The sequence below is a fragment of the Benincasa hispida genome, chromosome 12 (genome assembly GCF_027475165.1).
Source record: "Benincasa hispida cultivar pf3 chromosome 12, pf3_genome.v1.1, whole genome shotgun sequence".
Lineage (NCBI taxonomy): Eukaryota > Viridiplantae > Streptophyta > Magnoliopsida > Cucurbitales > Cucurbitaceae > Benincasa > Benincasa hispida.
In genome coordinates, this window is record NC_143489.1 from 69,025,276 (window position 1) to 69,046,254 (window position 20,979).

At 31.5% G+C, this 20,979-nt stretch overlaps 3 protein-coding genes across 3 annotated transcripts; 1 reads left to right on the forward strand and 2 right to left on the reverse strand.

The window, feature by feature from the left end:
* Nucleotides 1-490: 490 nt before the first annotated feature.
* Nucleotides 491-1,233, forward strand: LOC120068062 (DUF581 family protein, putative (DUF581)). Its single transcript, XM_039019731.2, has 2 exons — nt 491-786; nt 875-1,233. Exons 1-2 carry the CDS (start codon nt 572-574, stop codon nt 1,083-1,085), a joined length of 426 nt encoding a protein of 141 aa, XP_038875659.1. The 5' UTR covers nt 491-571; the 3' UTR covers nt 1,086-1,233.
* A 6,807-nt stretch (nt 1,234-8,040) lies between these two features.
* LOC120092702 (uncharacterized) lies at nt 8,041-10,537 on the reverse strand. The gene is made up of 3 exons (XM_039050854.2): nt 10,071-10,537; nt 9,856-9,961; nt 8,041-8,217 (listed from the first exon to the last, which is right to left on the reverse strand). Exons 1-3 carry the CDS (start codon nt 10,233-10,235, stop codon nt 8,135-8,137), a joined length of 354 nt encoding a protein of 117 aa, XP_038906782.1. The 5' UTR covers nt 10,236-10,537; the 3' UTR covers nt 8,041-8,134.
* A 3,461-nt stretch (nt 10,538-13,998) lies between these two features.
* On the reverse strand, nt 13,999-15,451 carry LOC150032165 (uncharacterized). The gene is made up of 3 exons (XM_090308427.1): nt 15,440-15,451; nt 14,619-15,026; nt 13,999-14,154 (listed from the first exon to the last, which is right to left on the reverse strand). Exons 1-3 carry the CDS (start codon nt 15,449-15,451, stop codon nt 14,122-14,124), a joined length of 453 nt encoding a protein of 150 aa, XP_090164553.1. The 3' UTR covers nt 13,999-14,121.
* Between the last annotated feature and the right edge of the window lie 5,528 nt (nt 15,452-20,979).

Below are 20,979 nucleotides of genomic sequence, written 5' to 3' on the forward strand. Positions count from 1 at the left end.
AATTTTTTTGAAATATGTTCCTTTTCATCTAATTTTATATAATTTTACATATTTATTTATGATAAATTAACTTGAAACAATGAATATATATATAGTTTAAACACTATTTTTTTAATTATTTCATTTCATGTTAAACTTTACTAATTAAATTAAATAAATATTCAATCAAATTTAAATTATATCTTAAAACTCTATGTCGTACACGGTACTTTATAAACTAAACCTTAGTTCTATATAAATATTTTTAAAAAATAAAGATAAATTTTTTATGAAAATATTTACGATGTTTTAATGGAAATATAGAGATAAAATTCGATTTAATTTGAAAAACGAAAAGAGAGGAGGGTACGTGGCAGTTAATAAGCAGTAGAAGTCAAATCAGTGGCTACGCTGATCGTCCTTGTTTTACTGCTCCATAGCTGTAGTGGGCCCCACCACTCACTCCATCCGTACAATCCTTCTTCTTCGTCTTCATCTTCTTCATCTTCATCTTCTTCTTCTTTTTCCCATCTTCTTCTACACAAACAGAAAATTTCTTTCCCATTTTCTCCCTGAGAGAAATGCTTGAACAATGGTCGGCTTAAGCGTGATTTTGGAATCCAACCAGGGAGATTTCCGTAAAAAATCCTCCCAAGTTATCAGTAAATCCTCCATTCTCCTCATGAATCTCTCTTCTTCTTCTTCTAAAAACAACCGTCCCTTTCTCCAAACCCCGTCGCTTCGCCTTGAGTTCTGCTTCCTCTGCAAACAGAAGCTCTTGCCTGGAAATGATATCTACATGTACAAGTAATTCTCTCTTTTATATATTTTTTTCTTTCTTTCTTTCTTTTTAAAGTTTTTTGGTGATGATTTCTGGATTTTTATATTTTTATAGAGGAGACAGGGGATTTTGCAGTGTGGAGTGTAGATGTAGGCAGATTCTCATGGATGAAGAAGAGAGTGTTATGAAGGATAATTGTCGTAAAACGGCGTCGTCTTCAACGTCTGAATCTTCTGAATCTTCTTCTTCTTCTTCAATGGCGGCTTCTAGCAGTAACCGCAAAACCACGAGAAATCGGAGGGGACAGTTTGCGACTGCGTATTGAGAGGGTTTGCGAAATTACGGAACTACCCTTTTGTTTATTTACTAAATTACGTTTTTGTCCAACATAAAAAAAAAAAAAAAAAAAGGAACTACCTATCTAACTTTCTCATCTATTTCAAAATTATCTTTGCCTTTCTCCCAAAAGTTAACTTCGGACTATAATTGTCAAAATGAGCTTAACTCACCGATAATTCCTATATTGTTCTTCTCTAGAAATCAAAGGTTTGATCTCCCGTTTCTGCAATTGTTGTACTTTTTTTTAAATAAAAAACTTTGGAGTAGAATTATAAGGTTTAAATACTACATTGATTTTTTTTTTTATCTATAATTATAGAATGTTCGTTATGGTTCTATATATTTAATTTTAGTTTTTATATTTTTGTAAAAGTAATTATTTTAGTTTTTTTAATCTTCAAAAAATTAAATATGCTAGATTTTACCAATAGAAACCAAAATAATCACTTTTAAAATGACCTAATCCATAAGTTTTACAAGTAGAGAGACAAAATTAAATCAAAATCGAAAAATACAAGAAGTGAAATAGTATTTAAACTAATCCATAAGTTTTCGATGAAAACAGTGAAGTGTGGTTGTGACCAGATTTGATGAACAAGTGTCATTGTCGTTCGATTATATATCTCAACTTTTGTATGGTAATTTCTAATTGATTTTTACTTTTATATAGTAGTTTAAAAACCTTACTAAAAGATTAGGGTATACTTCTTGTGACTTTGTAAAAATGATGTTTTATTATTATTATTATTTTAAAATTGCAATTTATTTTGCTCCCTAGAAGAGAGGCAATTAGCAAAAGAGGGGGAAGAATGAATGAATGAATGAGGTGAAATCTCCCACATTTTGGCAACTACCCTCTTCTGACCTTTTTTGTCGTTTTCTTTGCCTCTTTCTTACTAAAGGAACCCAAAGGACTGTGATGGGTAAGTTTTTTTTGGGGGGGCACACCAACCCCATTTTTGGATTTTTTTTTTATTATTTATTTTTAATTACCTTAAATTTGATTTAAGTAACTGTACTTTTATTTTTATCCATTTATTTATAAAAGGTTCATTCTTATCCGTATGCTTCCAATCTTAATCATTATACTCTCAACTTTGGTTTATTTTAGTTCATATGTTTTTTAGGCAAGTTTCATATACCTCCAAACTATTCATTTTAGCTAAAATGAGTTTTGTTCAATGGTATTGATATAACCTCCGTTCTTAGAGGTCGGGTGTTCAATCTCACGTTCTGTTGTTGTACTATAAAAACTATTTAGTTTAGTCTTTGTACTTTCAACTTTTGTTTATTTTGGTCATCGAAATTTTAAATAGAAACCATTTTGATTCGATGAAATAAAAATGAAAATGAAGGGACCAAATTGGTCTTTTTTATAATACAAAGATCAAAATAAATATTTTGAAAGTACGAATGTCAAGATGAACCAAAATTGGTATGGGGACCAAAATAACCATTTTGAAAATATAAAGATCAAACTAGTATTTAAACCTCTTAAATTTTTGAACTTGTGTCTATTTGATATTTTATATATTAAAGTATTTTTAATAGAATTTTAGTCACTAAAAATAAATGTTTTTTATAATGGAGTAAATGCATGCAAATAAGAATTAAACATGTGTTATCTAGAGGATGATTGGATTAAGAATGCATTAGAGGGCTTTATGTTTAACCCAAACTTGGAAATATTAGTTTAGCTTTGGATGCGAAATGTCATGCAAGGAATTTGATTATAAGATTTTGGAAAAATATCATTCTATATCTTTTTGGTTGTATTAATTAAAACTCTAAACTAATTCAATTTAATAAAATAAATAACTAGAATACCTGCATTAATTATTTTCAAAGACGATCTTAATAACTATCAGTCATAGAGTCACAATTAATCCACTTATGGTAGTTTAGGGAGTTCATAATTTATTATTAGTAGTAGTATTTATAATATGTGGAGTGGAAGAATTGAACGTCTAACGTTGAAAATAAGACGCAAACACCATGCAAGTTTAGGATTATAAATGATACGATTATTAAGTTATAGTTTCAATTGGTATGATATCAAAGTTTAGGATTATAAATTGATGTTTTTCATGACTAGATTTGGGGTGTGTTTGGAATACATTTTCAAATATTTAATTTAAGAAATAAATGATTTTGAAAGAAATTGAAGTGTTTGACAATCATTTAAAATAGTTTTTCAAGTATATTTTAATCAATTTTTTTAAATAAAAATGAATTTTTTAAAAACATTTTTTTTCGTAAATCAATTCAAATAAAAGAGAGTAACTAATTGTTTAATTTTTAGCTCGATCTTATAATTAAAAACAAAAGTGAAAAACTACCCAAGTTTGAGGATGAGTGTTGTTAGGTAGGAAATTTGTTGTCACCTACATCTCCTAACTAAACAAATAGTTTTTGTTCATCGAGCTTACAATCTATATTAAATGGTAGTACAAGAGGTAAGTACGGGGTCGAATTCTTATAGAACAATGGACTAGTTATGTCAATTGATGAATTCTATGTAATTTGAGGGAAGTTTGTTTGTAAAAGGAATAAAAAAGAAACATGCAAGAAATGTAATTTTTGGAGCACAAAATTAACTTGAATTTCTCAATGAAAAGATTATTGGGAATAATTTCATTAGTTTTAAATTCTATCGTTGGATTAAAAAAAATGTATGAAAACTTATGCATTCCACAACCTATTAGGTAATACTTAATAGCCAATTAGTCAATCAAGAATTACATTCTAATTAACCCTAAATTAGTCAAAAACATTTCTTTTTCGACGATTTCCATGATTAATCCTAATTTGCATTAAGAATTAGGGTTCCTTGTTGTGACATCCTATGAATTGAAAAGCCTAGATCCATAGCATGATTTATTGGATGAAACTAAATTAGGGCATACAAGAATTCCTAATTTCTGCAACTAGTTCTACAATTATGCAAAGCTGCCATGTAGAAATTGCATACAAGAATTCAATAAATTTGAGTTATCATTTCATTTTTATCAAATTCTATTAAGAACAAGCTCAACAATCATCCAATTCATAAAGAAAACACACAAATCCTCAAGAATTGAACTAATTAACTATTTCCAAGAGAAAGACTTACATAGCCTTACATTGTCTTGAATCTACAAGCAATTGTTGAGAAGTTACAAAAACAAAATGGAAAAAAATGAAAATTTGAAGGAAGAATCTTGAAAATTGATGAAATGCTCTGAAAAAGCTCTCAATTTTGTCTCTCTCTCTCCTGTAAAAACTGAATTTTTCCTTATATACCTAGGTTGCAGCGTAACTACGCTCCAACAAGTGCAGCGACACTCTTACCGATTTCAGACCTCGAGCGTAGAGGTAGAGTAGAGACATTGGCGTTACGTTGGGTTGTGGTGAGGCGCGCGCATGTTTGGTGAAATTTCATATATGTTCATAGCATAATGATGTTAAGAGTAGTGTCGTTACGTTGCCTTGTATCTACTACTACTACCTTCAAACGCGTTGGAGCGTAAAGCTAACGTAGTTACCTTGCGATGAAAAGTATTGCTATATCATAATTTTGCTGACTTTTTATATTTGATGCTTCCATGCTTCAGTTTTGCTCTTTTTTTGCTCTTTTTTCTTCCAAGTGACTTCTTTGATCCTCGGGATGAAATTACCTATAAAATGGACATTTTTATGCATAAGAATTATTCAAATATAGTAGAGTTAAGGTTATAAATTTAGCTCTTTTTTAGAGCTATCAAGTGCCCAAACAAAATTGAGGTCAACTAACATTTGTATATCAGAATCCTTCAATTCTTATTGTGCTAAAAAAAAATTAACAGTTGAATATAGAGAATTTGCAGCAAGTAGCAATTTGAATATGTTATTTTGTAGGTGTGTCAACCATATTTGATGTTTTGCAAATATGGCAAAAGTATAAAATCTGAATTTCTAATTATCTTTTATTACATACTTGCCACAAATAATTAATTAGTAGAGAGAGAAAAGTGGTGATCGGCGAAGTGTGATCGGACGTGCGATGGTCAATGTAGGTAAACAGGGGGAGATGGAGTGGTGATCAGCGACGAATGGTGTGAAGTTGGTGCAAGTAAAATGTTGGGAGAAAGAAAGATAGAGAGAGAAAGAGAAAAATGACGACGAAAATCGACAATCGATGACCGAACGATGGCGATCATAGAGGTAAGTGGCGGGGAGGTGGAGCGTTGGCAGTGGCAGATGGTGTGGAGCAATGCTAGTTGTTTGAAGAGATGTTGGGGGAGGGATTGACGGGTCTCATCATTTTAATTCAAGTGTATTAAGGGATATCAAGTGTATTAGATGTATCAGATGTATCAGATGTATCAAGTGTATCATGTGTATTAAATGTAGCCGTACATTTTTTATATTTCCTATTTTAAATCGTAGCCTGGGCTTATTTTTTTTATTTATTTATTACTATTTTTGTAAAACTAAAAGGTTTGGACTATGAGCCTAATATCAAGAATTTATTTTTTCCATTTTGTAACTAGCCCTTGAATGTAAGAAGATGAAATATATTTAATCTTTGTTTTAAATTCAAATTTCATATCTAATAAAACCTTCTTTCTTTTTTTTTTCATTTTTACTATTATATGGTGATGTATATATTCATTCAAATTTATGTAAATATATGTTCATTATTAGATATTATTAGATATCTAATAATGCAAATATGATCATCCTTCACTTGTTTGTACTAAAAAAACTATGTGTACGAAAAAGTTTGAAATATTGAAGTCTCGAAGTTTACAAAAATGTCGATGAACATATCAGCAAGATGTCAAGATCATGGATATTGATGAAAAAAATATTATAAAAATGTTAATAAATAACATGTTATTGTTTTCATTTATATTATATTTACATGACTACATGAATTTGTTTATGATATAATAAATTATTGATGTACCTTTATTGATGTCAAATTCATAGAAATATAAAAATGCCGATCAAAATTTAACAACACAAAGTAAGAATAGGAGACGATATAAAAGATTTAGATTGATTAGATGTGAAATAATAATAGGAAAAATATCAATTTATACCTCCGAACTTTAAGGATTGTATCAAATTAAACTATAAATTAATAATTTTATCGATTTAAACTTTGAACTTTGAAGGGTGTATCAATTTAAACGGTGAAATTTGAAAGTTATATCAATTTAAACCCTAAACGAATAATTGTATTAATTTAAACCACAAATTCGCATAAATGTATCAATTTAAACTCTCCCGTATGTTTTATTGGATACACTTATAAAAGTTTATGGTCTAAATTGATATATTTATAAAACTGTAGGGTAAATTAATAAATTTATGAAAGTTCATGATCATAGAGATTGTATATGAAGTTATATCAAACAATAGGAACTAAATTCTAAATTTTAAAATGACTAACTTTATCAAAACCATAGGGACCAAATTTAGAACTTAACCTAATTTGATTTATAATACATTACATAATACATATTTTTATTTTAGAAAAAATAAATTGAGTTTATAACATGAAATACTATATTTCTAAATGTTTTTATGTTTATTTAATATAATCCTATATTTTAAATTTTAAAATACAAATTAGGGAATAAAAAAAATCAAATTTTATACTATATGAGTCACAAAATCTAAAAATAGTTTTCAGAAACATAATAGTGAATCCGAAAACATAAATAGAATCCAAATTATGAATCAAACATGTCTGTATACTAAAAATTATAGATATTTCTAAAACATGTTTGAGGTCAATTTTTTTTAAATTCTAAACTAAACTTTGAGAGAATTTCTATCCTTTATCGTTTGCATTACTCTTCTTTTCTCCTTTGAAATGGATCATTTAAGTCATTGATAATGGAACGAGTTTATGGAAATGGCTATGATTATGTATAAAGAGAAACATTCAGGTAAAAAGTACCAACAATCTGAGCTTCTTTTGATCTTTTGATCGGAGTGTAAAAAAAATAAGAGCAACAACTAATTGCCTTGAGTACACTTAAAATGATATAGAAAAATGGCATCCCTCGACTACTAAGATATTGCTACCTCCTCCAAGAAGTCGTAGGTTCAAATCCTTTTCTCATGTGCTTGTAATATTAAAAACAATCGATTAATTAAATAAGAAAGATTTTTAAAAATAGAAAAATAAGAAAAATTATTTACACAAAATAACAAAATTTAATCTATCAGTATTTTTTTTTTGTTATTTCTATAAATAATTTGACATTTTTTCTATATATAATTTTTTTTTATTAATTAATATATTTGTTTGTTTGTTTGTTTATTGATTGATTTTGAAACTCGTGGAAAAAAGACAAGTGAGAAAAATGGACAAAAAGTTCCTGGACCAAAACCACACCATTATATTCTTCTCTTCTCTTTCTAATTCAAACCTTCGCCGTCTTTGTTGATGTTGTAGGTTTATAATGCCTTATGACCTGTTTGGATTGATTAGAGAAAAAGAATATTTTTCAAAAAACTCATATTATTTAAACACTTTTTGATAAAAACTTATTAAAATACACTAGAAAATCAATTTTGAATGATTGTCAAACACTCCAAATTCTCCATAATGATTTATTTTTTAAATTAAACATTTGAAAATGTATTCCAAATACACCCTTAATCAAATAAGCTAGGTTAGCTTAAAACAAGATTTATCACAGGTCAGTGACTCAAAATGAATTTCAAACTATCGTAGTAGAATAAGAACAATGAAAAGCATCATGTAAAAACTCCTAATAATATAGAACTGCACCAAATGCAATCAACATGTAGGAAAAGGAGAACTACTTTTGAACACAATGATTTTGAACAGAATGCTTTGTTTGCACATGCTGAACAAAGCTGATTGTGACTAATTTAAAGGCTAAAGTGTCCTAGGCAAAATCATTAGGTAAGAAAGAAGAGGTGGAAGAAGAGAAGACTGCCTTGTCCACACGGATATCATCATTTGATTAAATAGCGATGATCATAAAATCAGTAAATAAGATTCATTAATCCGCAAAATATACATGTTTATCAACCAGATTTGAACAGTAAAACTGCTTTCTGATCCAAGTAGAAGTAAACAAAGTGGTTTGTCTCGTGTGTCACGTACGAACCTGCCATAGAAACACCATAAGTTCTACATTCAGGACCATGGACCTAATTAATACTGTTTAGACAGCTAAATAAATTTTGATCATAAGCAAAAACTCCAATCCTAAAACCCCTTAAATGATCGACTTTCATTTCAATGGCCACTACTCGCTGTTGGCTTTGGCTTTGCATCAACTTGATGTCAAGAATGTTTCTTCATTTACAAAGATGATCTCCAATTTTGGAAACCCTCATATGATCAACTTATATCATGGTATTGACACAACTCATAATTGGTATTTGGATCAGCTTGATGTTACAAATGTCTTCATTCACAAAGATAAAATAAATCTATATGGAGCAACCACATGGTTTTTGTTGCTCAAAAGGAGAATGGACAGGTCCATTTGACATCTCAAATCCTTGTATGGGTTATAAATAAAATGAAAGGGCACGATATGGAACATTTAGTTAGAAGTTGCGAAACTTGAATGAAGAATAGTAAGCCTAATTACTAGTTATACATGTTGATAACATTGTTATTGACATTGACCACCCACTCGGGAGGTTTCAAACAATATGAAGAAATCCACTCTTTTCTCTGGTTGAATGCTTTGGGATGTCTAATCTCTGTCTCAGGGATCTGAATATGTTTTGGTTAACAGGAATTGAAAGCAACTTGTAAGAATTTTCAAACCTTGAAGAAATTATTAAAGGGAAAAGGGGAAATAAATGTTCTGCAAAAACTTGACTAAAGTTATGGAGGACAAATTAGACTCTGTCTCACTCCCTGAGACAGGGAGGGACCCTTTTCCATTACTCAGCTTGACCTTCATTGATTAGGTTGCCAACTCAAAACCAAAAACAAAAACTTTGCCAGACACGTTAAGCCAACCTACCATGGGATTCAGCTTTAAAGGGTTAAGAGGTTCTTCTGCTCAGGAAGTTAACTTCTAGAAGAGCCAACAGTTTCAGCTTCTTTTTCGAGATAACTATGTGTCCACCTATTTACAACTTGATTAATCTAACAAAATAACCATCCAACTCTCAAACGTGACAAATTATCAATGACGCAGTTACATATAGTAACCGTTTAATGTGGATTCAAAAATTTGCATGCCACTTAATAATTACTAGATATAAATTCAAGAAACTTTTCTCTTGCAAATCCAATAGTGAAAAACTATCAACTACATTGTGGCAGCCTAACTGAATAGTTTTTCAACAAACACCAACCACCTTCATAACACTAAATTAGTTCATGGTGATTGTGAGTTCTAATTTCATGAAAGAATAGTATCAGAGGATAGAAGGAAAGAGAGTGGAAAAATTTGAGAAGAAAAACTTTCATGTTCCCTGTAAAAGTTACTCTTTAGAATTCTAAATCAGCTCAATTCAGTTAAATCTTGTGGAAGGATCTCTTGTTTATCAAATGCAGGTAAATAATCGAACATACACAATCTAGAAATAGCAACTCCTTATAGTACTCAACTAATCTGACCAGATCAAACAATTCTAGTGAGCAGCCGACAAGCATAGATCTATTCCATTCACAATGTAAACCTTCGCACCAAACTTGAAACGAGAAGGCAGATTATCAAGCAGCAAAGTCACAAAAAAAAAATCAGTTGAAATTTTAGAGGAAGAGGAAGATCAGTTACCAAAATTACGGCCAACAATGCAGTGCCAGGTCGGTCCATGCCTCTTATCGAACTCTTTCTTAATACACTCTGCTATATCCTTCTCTACACTATGCTTTTCAAATGCCTAATACCAAAAACCACATAGGATAGTGAGAAAGAACAACAGTCCAAAAATGAAATTCAAAGACGAAATTAGAAAAAGGAAAATTAGCGATCGAGAAAAGAAAGCTTACAGCTATGGCGACCTCGATAGCCTCCTTCTGCACATCACCAAACATATCAGCACTCTTAATAACGATTTTCTTGCCGGTAGTCGCCACAGCCGGTGGTTTCCGATCTTCCGACACAGATTTCACCATTAGATTCCCTTGAATGCTTCTCTTAGCATCGTTACTCATTTTTTTCCTGCTGCAGCTTCTTCTCTAATCTCCAGTGCCGATTCGGTAGCGACGATTTTGCAATCTGTGCAAGTTTTTTTCGTCTGAAGAAATTTGGAATTTACTTCATCGGTTTGAGTGGAAATTGTAAGGAAATCTCGTGAGTTCTCTCAGAATCTGAGAGGATAAAAGGTTTTAACTCTTTCAGGAATTTATTGCGGCTTTTTGCAATCTGGTGTTTTTTAATGGAGCCGTCGGTGAATTTTTTCTCCGGTACAGCTGGCAATACGTCGTCGTTTTAAGGGTCTTCGAAGAGCTAATTCAGTAGTAGAACTAGAACAAGAAGGGGGTGTCAACTCATTGACTTTTTTCCTAACTTTTTAAGAATTATTTGGAGATAGTTGCCTAAAAGACCTATTTTAAAAGTCCAAAATGTCAAATGATCTAAATTTTGAAAAAAATGTCAAATGATTCTTTGATAATGTCTTGATCACATGAAATTACAACATTACCTTTGCTTTCTTGTTTTCTTCTCCATGTTTTTTTTTCTTTTCTTTTTTCTTTTTCTTTTTCCTCTTCATTTCTCTCAACTTCTTCCTCTGCAGCTTCTTCTTCTCCGTCTTCTTCTCCATCGTGTCTTCTTCTTCTCCTACACGGTGAGTTCACACAACATTTTCAAGAAGAGTGATTGTTGATGTCGGGCGCCTGGCAAAATTGTGTGAAAAAACGAAGAGTAAAACCGGTGAGGAAATGAAGAGCGAAATCGGTAAGGAAAAGAAGAGCGAGACTGGCGAGAAGGAAAAGAAAAATGGGTATTTCTCGCATGCGAGCAAGAGCAAGAGGGAAAGGGAAAGTGAGAGCGAGATTGCTTTTTCACATGCGTGTGAGTATATTTCGGTAATTTCACCAAATTTGACGTCAGCAAATGGTCATTCAACATTTTTTTCAAAAAAATGGAGCATTTCACATTTTTTACCTAATTTTTTAGTCATCCATCTGTTGGACCCAAAAATTTAGGTGCATTTAAAATTAGTGTGAGGTTCACTAATATTTAGAAAGATAAATTTTAAGCACGAATAAAAAGGAGTTGTTGTAGGTGGTATAGTAGAGAATAGCAAAATCGATAAATAGGTAAGTTAGAGGCATCAAAGCTTACAAAAAGACAACTTTGGCTAGAAGCAACACCCTTTTAAGATCAAGATGGGCTTAAGGAAAGTGGTAAGTTTGGGTCAAAGACCAAGTGGATCTTATCTGACAAAACATGTCGTGGAGAGTGTCATTTGCATTACCTGACCCAAAGGAATTGGGAAGTATCTTGGTTTGGTTTCAAAACCATATTCAAGATGATTTAGGCCCATCGCTTCTCTAAATATTTCATTGTAGTTCAAGGGAAAGGTAAGTTGACTTTCCATAACCAAATTCCTAGTTTGAGAATCCTTAACTCTTTAACTTAAGCATTGGAGTGTTTATGGATTCTACCACACCAGTCTGTGAGTTCACTTTGTCTTGTAAGTCATATTCTTCATTTAGCCAAATAAATTCATAGTTGTTGTCACAAGAAAGTCAGACTTTATCTCTTGTCTAGATTTTGGCATCATCAAGAGTATAGTATACGCATTGTACTAGAAAATTCTTCCCTAAATTATACCGATCTCTAATGGTTTCACACATTACAAACCTTTTCTTTCATCTTTCTTTATCATTTTTTTTTCATTTTTTTAAGTGTGATTAAAATGGATGCACAACTGTAGTTGTTTAGCAAATGTCCTGTCAGTGTGGCTTCCAGTGGTATTCACGTTTGGCATATGCCTACTCTAACCAATATATTTTTTAGATGATTTTGTACTATGATCGACGGTGGAACTTTGGGGCACATTTGGGTGGATATGTTACTCACGTACTTGAACATTAGGTCTTTTGCCAGAGAAAAAAAGCATGTAGAAGTTGTTTTACTCACTTCAGGTGTGATAATTGTCTAATTGCCATAATCGTCTTAGAAAACCAATCATTATAAGTGGACACCCCTCGTTGATCTCTTCGTGAAGGGATTGGGAACTAAGCTCTCTAAGGAAGGTTGTATAAGAAAGAGTTATCAACCGAAATGAGCCAACCATGTCCTTCTTGGAAGACCATCAGAGAGATAGAAGTCAAGCTATCTCTCACCCTTTTTAACTATTATAATCTTAACGTACATAGTTTACATCATCCCAAGTTTTCTGTTCTAGTAGCCCTATATTCATTCATTAGGGGTGTTTGTGGATTGGATTGGATTGAGTTGATTTGAGTTATTCGGGTCATTTATTTAAATTCTTGTTCTAAAAGAAAGTAAAACATTAATATGTAAAAAAATGATTTAACTATTTTCATTTGTTGAATTAAAAAAACAACTCAATTTCAATTTATATAATGTAAAATCTCTTTCCAAAGTGCTAAAAAAAAACTATTTTTAAGAGTTGTTGGAGAATAAATCATCCAACAAAAACTAATAAAATTAAATAAAACTAAGATAGATATATGTATATATAATTATATCATAAGTAAGTATATATATATATATATATATATATACATTTTAAAGTTTATAATAAATCCGAATTGGTTCAGGTTTTTTTAGGTTAACGTATGAACCAACCAAACCCATAAAATTTTAATTTATTTGAACTCAATCAAACCCAATCTAAAAGAGTTGATAACCCAATTGCAACGGCACGATTGTTGAGCAATTTTTTCAGATCATCAATTTTTTTTACACCTCTATCACTCATAACATAATCTCGTAGATTTTTGAAGCACTCCACTACGAATAAGACCTAATCTTTTTTCTTTGACCGCTCTCTAATAAGAAAAGAAAATACTTTTATTTTAAAAAAAAAAACATTGTATTATTTTTCTATTAAATTTTTTCTTGCCTAAAGATCACTAATACAAAACCTAGTTCAATTGTTCCGTTCGCCATCCAAATTTGTTGTTGATTCTTTTTATATATAATTTAAGGACAAAAAAGATTTATATAATAGAATACTTAAGGACAAATATCTCATGCCACTACAAAGAAGAGAGACATTACATGTTTTTCCTATTTTTTAAAAAAGCCAAACAGTAGTTGAATGAGTGTGGGGAAGTACCGTTGAAAAGAGAAAAAGGGCAATTATTCCAAAAAAATGAATGATTCTCTATACATTGAAATTTGAAATTTAATTTTAGTAATTATATTTTTAATGGTCTAATTTTGATCCATATATTTTAATAAATATCAAAGTTAGTTTCTATTACTAGTCTATTATTGCATTTTTTTTAATAAAAAAAGACTTTTGATTATCTAATAACATTTTTATAAATTTAAAAAAATTCACATATTATATTTTCTTACCTAAACTTCTCGATAAAAAAATATTGTCTCTACAACCTACTTTTTCAAAATAAATAGTTGGTTGTGACTTGTGAGACCTACTAAATTTCAAGAGTGCAAAATAAATCTAATTAAGGGAATGTGTAAGAGTAATTATAAAATGGTTAAAGTTACTTTTAGCATTTTCAAAACCATTCTAAGGGGCTATTTGGGGTGCAAGTTGATGTAACGACTCTACTTTCCTACTTATGTCTACTTCATATACATTTTTTTTCTAAACAAACAAATAAAATAGCCGAAATTTTATTTAATAGTGCTCGAATGAGCAAAGAGAAGAAAACATAATTAAATAATAATAAATAAACTAAAACAAAAATAAAATAAAATAAAAGTTTACCATTTGGGTACCCTAAACCCCAACTTTAAAATGGAAAATAATTAAATAGTCAAATAATAAAATTAATAAATTTTACATGAGAGTTTAAAACACTAACTCCTAAACCATACTTCAAAACATGATACTAAGTGCGGAAGCAGTAAGTCGTCCTAATGGTCAAGTCACGGATCTCTCCAATCTGGCATTACCCTTACCTGAAAAATAGGGAAAGAAAAAGGTGAGTATAAAAGTATACTCAATATGTTACTCCCAAAAAAAGACGCCATACATAAGCATAGGATGTGAGCCCGAAGGCTCACACATAGTGCATGACCCAATGGTAATACTAACAACACTAAAATCTCATATGGATATAAGTATGCAATAAGACCATGGATCAGCATCAAACTTTATCACAATCTACTCATACATCAAGCCTTATCACAGTCTACTCCTCACATTATCACAGTCTACTCATACATCCGACTTTACCACAGTATTCTCATACATCAACTTCAGCACAGTTACCCATATCAAATTTTATCACAAACGAATTCCGCACGAAAACTTTTTTTATCGACACGTGTTCCTGAAACCAATCAGGAATTTCATGGTGAAGGTTAGCTTGGGCCAAGAATCCCAAATGACAATGGGTTGCCAAGAAGGGAACCGAACTTACCCAACAGACAGATCGGCTGGAACTGCCGCGATCCGACGGCGACCAGAACCGGCGATAGGCGGACGGCGCGGCCGAGAGAGAGAGAGCGACGCAACTTCGGCTGTTCAATCGCTGTTTCGGATCGACGGCGAAGACGAGCGCCTCGCGACCTCCGGCTTCAGCGGCTTTGACGGCTTCGGGTCGACGGACAGGGAAGAAAAAAAACGATCGGCGAGCGCGTCTTGGTCGACGGAGAGGACGAGCGCAGGTGGAAGTAGAAGGTTGGCCGGAAAAGAAGAAGGCGACGGCGACTGCACAATGAGGGGAGACGTGCGGCTGGAGGAGGAGGAAGAATGGAAAAAGAAAAAGAAATTTTTTCTTTTTTTTCCTTTGCACGCAACCCGAGGTCCCCAAATCACATTTATAACCCTAATTCCCTTCTACTTTTCCTAAATTAACCATCACATTTTTACTATGTAATTTTTTTAATTAAATCTTCCCTATAATCATAACAACCAATAGAATGTCACCACATTATTTCAACAATTTCACTTTCATTCCCTCTAAATTTGGAGAATCGTCAGAAAACAAATCTCTATTTTTCACTAATTTTGGTTGAAAATGTTTCGAGAATTTTTTTCTTTTCAATTTATAGTTTTTTTAATTATATGTTACATACTTTTCAACTACATACATATTTTTCGTTTAAATATTCTTAACTCACATTTGATATGTGAATTCAATTAAATAAAAAATATTTTTTACAAATTTTTACGTATAAATATTGCACTTAATGTAGACAAAATAATATTTTTTATATAATCAACAATCTTACAACATACTTTAACAGTCATCAGTCTTATAATAGTTGGAAGTGGTTGTCGAAATTGATTGTTGAAGATGATTTTTGCTGGAGTTTGTAGTTGGAGCCTGAAGTTGGTTGCATGAAAATGTATTGGAGTTGGTTGTCGAAGTTTATCATTTTATCATCGGAGGTGGTTTTCGAATCTCGGAGTTGGTCTAGCGAAAGTGATCGTCAAAGTTGTTCATCAAAGATGATTTTCGCTGGAGATTGTAGTCGGAGGTGACTGTCAGAGTCCAAAGTTAGTCGTATAAAGAATGATATTAGAGTTGGTTGTCGGAGTTTGTCATCGAAAGTGGTTGTCAAATCCCCGAGTTGGTTGTCGAAGTTGCTCGCTCAAAGGTGATTTTCATCGAAGTTTGTAGTCGAAGTTGGTTATCGGACTTTATTGTCGAAGCCGATTCGTCATCGGAGTTGGTAGCGCGAAGGTGGTCGTCAGAGTTGGGTCACCGGAGGTGGTTGTCGGAGGTCAGAGTTGGTCACACGAAGGTTGTCGAAGCTTAGAGTTGGTCGCTGGAGCTATCATCAGAGGCGGTTGTCGAAGTCCGGATTTTGTCGCTAGAATTGTCATAGGAGGTGGTTATCGAAGCCCGGAGTTAGTCGCTGGAATTGTCATTGGAGGTGGTTGAAACCTGGAGTTAGTTTTTGGAGTGTGACCGTGGCCGATGGGTAGAGTCATTGAAAACATAGATAGAAGGGAGAGTTGGAGTGAGTTGGGTGAGTTGGTGAAATATACCAACTCAACTCCATCAACATTTAAAGTTGATGAGTCAAACAATGAGTTTGGTATATTATACCAACTCAACTCATGTTGGTGAACCAAACACCCCCTAAAACATGTTTTTGTGGTGTGTTTGGATTGACTTTTTAAATGAAAAAAAGTCAATCTTCTACTACTGTTAGGAATTATAAATTAGAAATTGTAGGAATATTTTTATAGATATCTGGGAATATTTTGATAACTATGTTTGTTTGGTAGAATTTATACTCGAGAATGTCATAAATTTACATAAAGTTCCAAGAACGTCTTTACAACTACTTATTACTTTATACTTAATTTGATATAATTTAACTTATATAACATATTTGTTTTTATCAATTTGAATTTCTTTTAAAATTAATACAATTTATATTATTTTTATATGTTATTTTTCTCAATAAAATAGTATATCTGATTTAAGATTTTTTATAAAATAAATATTTTAAAGTTAAATTTGAATATATTGCTAAAAATGAAAAGAATTATAATATAACTAAAAATATATGATATACATGATTGACAGTATTTATTTAATTATATAATGCAAATGAAGATTGTTATATATATATATATAATAAAATAAAAATGAAGGACAAAAAAGTAAAATGAGGATGTCCTCAACTTTATAATTTGGAAATTAACCCATGTTTCAAAAGGCATCCAAAACTCTCCAAATGTCTTCCATCCGGACATCCTTAGATGTCCAGGAATCTTCAGAGGTCGGGGCATCTCACAATACCGCAAAACAAACGCGTCGATCTAGATGCCCACTCAATGGGAATCTAGGATGCCCGCGAAACAAACAATCACTTATAGATTTTTGGGACTTTAGTATGGGCTCGAACTTGGTTAACTTTTGACTTAACTTTCGAACATCGATTTTATTTGGACTTAAATCGTTTTTTGACTCGTTTAAATTTGACTTAATTCCATGATCTTCTTTTTGTTTTTTTAGAAGAGGTTTGACTTAATTGAGTTTAGTAAACTTGGGTCAATCACCATATAGAATATAATTTGAATAGACTAGCTAACATTTTCCAGTGTTTAAAAAAAACATTAGTAATTTTAAAAATCCCTAGAATTTGTTGGATAAATATCATTTTTATTATTATCATTTTAGTTCAACATCATATAGTTAGGACCTGCCATCTTTCGAGTAAAACATTAAATTAAGTTAGCATTTCTTTCAGTACAATAATTAAGGCCTCATTTGATTTATAATCCGAAATTTTATTTTCGAAAACAAAGAATTAGTAGAAGATAAAAACATTTTTTTTTTCTTTTTCATAATATTTGAAAACACGTTCGGTTCCAAATAAGATTTTGAAATTTGAATTCAAAATTCAAAATTTATGTTTGATTGTGAATTTGAAAATACAAAAGAATTAATTTGTATTTGGTAAAATTCATTATTCTAGATTAAAAATAATAATTTAATTATTTTGTTATTATAATGATTTTTTATTGTTAATAAGAGAAATGAAAATAGTAGAGAGAGATTACATGATGGAGAAATTTTTTTTTGATTTGTGGAAATTATACCAGTGATAAAATGTGAGAGATAAAATTTATTTATGATAAAATAATATAAATAATTTCCATCAATATAAAGTAAAAAAAGAAAAAAAATTATAGAAAAGGAAGATTCTACGAATTTGTAGGATTAATGTTGATGAGATGTTGCACCATTTAAATTAGTGATATATTCATATTCATTTATATACTTAAGGTAAAAAAAACTCTTCTCTAAAAATTGATAAGGGTTACAATTTGTAGATACAAGCAGGTTTGTCGACTTTGAAGAAAAAAATTATAATATTCAATTTCTAATTTGTGTAGTATGAAATAAATGCATTAAGTGTATTTTATGTTCATAATTTTTTAAAACAAATTTTGAAGACAAATAAAACAACCCTTTATTGTTTTGAAAATGGGTTGTTTTAAGCGTTTTTTTTAAATCAATTTTTAAAATAACTATACCAAACAAGCTTTAGTTGTTTTCCTTATATATATAAAACATAAAGTGAAAATGAATCACGAACCAAATGGGGTCCAAAGTATTGAAAATTTGAATATATCTATAATGAAAATGAGTACATGTCAATTATCGTCAAGCTAAATTCACTATATATCAAATATTTTTTTGGTTAAAATATATGAAATACCCCTAAACTATGGGGTTGGTATCAATTATACGATTGAATTTTAAAATATTTCATTTTAACCTTTAAATTTGAAGTTTTTTTTTTTTCCTTTTTCAAAACATCCAAGGCTTTTGTCGTTAAAATTATGGAGTAAAAAGTCGATGTGCTTAATTATGTGTTGCTAAAGTGAACAAATCTAAATACATGGATTATGGAAAATAAATTGGAAGGTTAGATTTTAGGTAAAATATACTAAATATGGTTACAAAATAACCAATGAAAAAAAAATCATAAACGAATGAATAAAAATTGGGGGTGTGGAGTTGAAAGAGGAAGATGACAATATATGTGAACAAATGCAGCATGTATCTCTATTTTTTCTTTCAGGTATACGTTTTGATTTGTTCGCATAAGCACGTTCAAATTTTTTTGTCCATAAATTTAATGATAAAAGTCTACAATAGTTGTTTTGAAACAAACCTCAAACTTCAAAAGATTATATTGAAGCTTTTCAAAGTTTAAGGATATAATTGAAACTAGTGTCATAGTTTAGGATTGTTTTTTGTTAATAGAACTTTTTATTATTAAATTAAGGAGCAAGTTTAAGGTTGTGAGTTAGGATTGAGGGGTAGTTGGGCCACCAACATGAAGTTGATGGGTTGATCTACATGTTTGAGACTTCAATTATAATAGTCAGAGTTTTCGCTATTAATTATAACCTAATTATCATTACCTACATTTAACTATAATATTACTATTTTAAATCCTTTATTCATAGTGTTTACTATCTTCCTACCCATTATTTCTTATCCATACTAAAATATCGTGCATCCCAAATACAAACTATTATGTCCCACAATCTATAATAACCAATTTAGCTCCCTAAACATCCTTTAAGTATTCACTAAATATATATATATATATATATATACATTATCGAAGAATTATCAATTTTAAAATTTAACTGATATCTTTTATTAATAGCTATAAAACTTTAAAAAGAAACGTCATCTATTAATAGCTATAAACTTTAAAAAGAATTATCTTTGTGGGCTGTTCGGAGTGAGGTTGGGAGGTCTTGGTGCTTGAGGGCTATCTTGCGAAGTAGAGATAGATTCAAGCATCTGGTTCGTTTGATGATCGGCGATGGACGGTGTTGTTTTGTTTAATGGGATCCTTGGCTACCGGGGCGCGATTTTGGATTCATACAGGTCTACGGTGGTTCATGATACAACGAGTAGTTTGGAAGCGCGGTTGTCGGAGTTCATGGATGGTGAGGGAAGTTGGAGGCCTACAGTGTCTTGGGAGCTGCTTGAGATATGGGGTCTGAAGTCTTATCCAGGCAAGGGGCCTAGGGTGAGGGGGGAGGATTATTGGGTTTTGGTGCCGGATGCTAGTGGTCGGTTTTCTATCGCTAGTGCTTGGGAGAGTATGCGTCCTCGTCGTCCTAGGGTGTCTTGGGCTGGTATTTTGTGGGCGGGGGGTGGTATTTCGCATCACTCCTTCTATGTGGTTAGCGGTGAGGGACAGGTTGGGTACGCGGGATTGGTTAAGGAGTTAGGGTGTGGTGCCAGAGAGAGGGTGTCTTCTATATGGGGAGGCGTGGCGTCGCGGGATCATTTATTTTTTGAGTGTGGGTTTGGGAGAGAGGTGTGGTCTAGTGTGTTGCGTCGGTTGGGTTCGACGCATCGGGTGGCGGGTTGGGATGTAGGGTTGAGTTGGTTGTGCCGAGTGTGGTCGAGTAAGAGGGTGCGTAGTAAGTTGTTCCATATTTTTTGGTGTGCTTCCATATACTACATCTGGCGAGAGCATAATCGACGACTGTATGGAGGTCAACCGAGGTCGGTGTCTACTCTGGTTCACCTTATGGTCTCTACGGTTCGTGCTTGTGCTACTTCCTGGCAGGTTGACCTTTTTGGTCTTATCTAGTGTGTGTACGGATGTTTTTTCTTTTTGAACTTAACGATGTTCTTTGTTTTGCTGTAACCCCTAGTTTGTGAGGTTTTGGGTTCTTTTCTCTGCCTTTCTCTTTGGTGGTTTGCGTGTTGCGTTGTTGTGTTGTTTTGTTATGGTCTTATCCTATTGGCTTTGTTTTAGTTTTGTGCTTTGTTACTTTGATGCCTTGATCTCGGATTGGGATCCCCTTTAGTATAATAATATCACATATTCTAAAAAAGCGTCATCTATTAATTTCAATACAAAAGTATAAATTATTTAACATGATCAATAACTTAGTTTAAAGATAAAACCAACTTCATTATTAATTTAAATAACTTTTATAATTTTTTTTATTTATAAAATTATCTTTTCATATCGATATTTTATCTACATATTATCAAACATATTCTTGAAATCAAAATTCCAATAAATTATTATAGATCATGCATGAGATCGACAGATTGAGAAAGATTTATCATCTTTTGTTATCCATATCCAAAATTCATGTTTCCGCATTTCAATACGAATCTCTTTACGAATTTCAAGGAAAAATAGAAATTAAAAAAATTGTGCGCTTCAGCCAATCAGAAAATGACAACACGGCATTTGACAATTAAAAATATTTAAGAAAAAGAAGCTTAGAGATATCAACCGACAACTGGATGACGTGGCAGATTT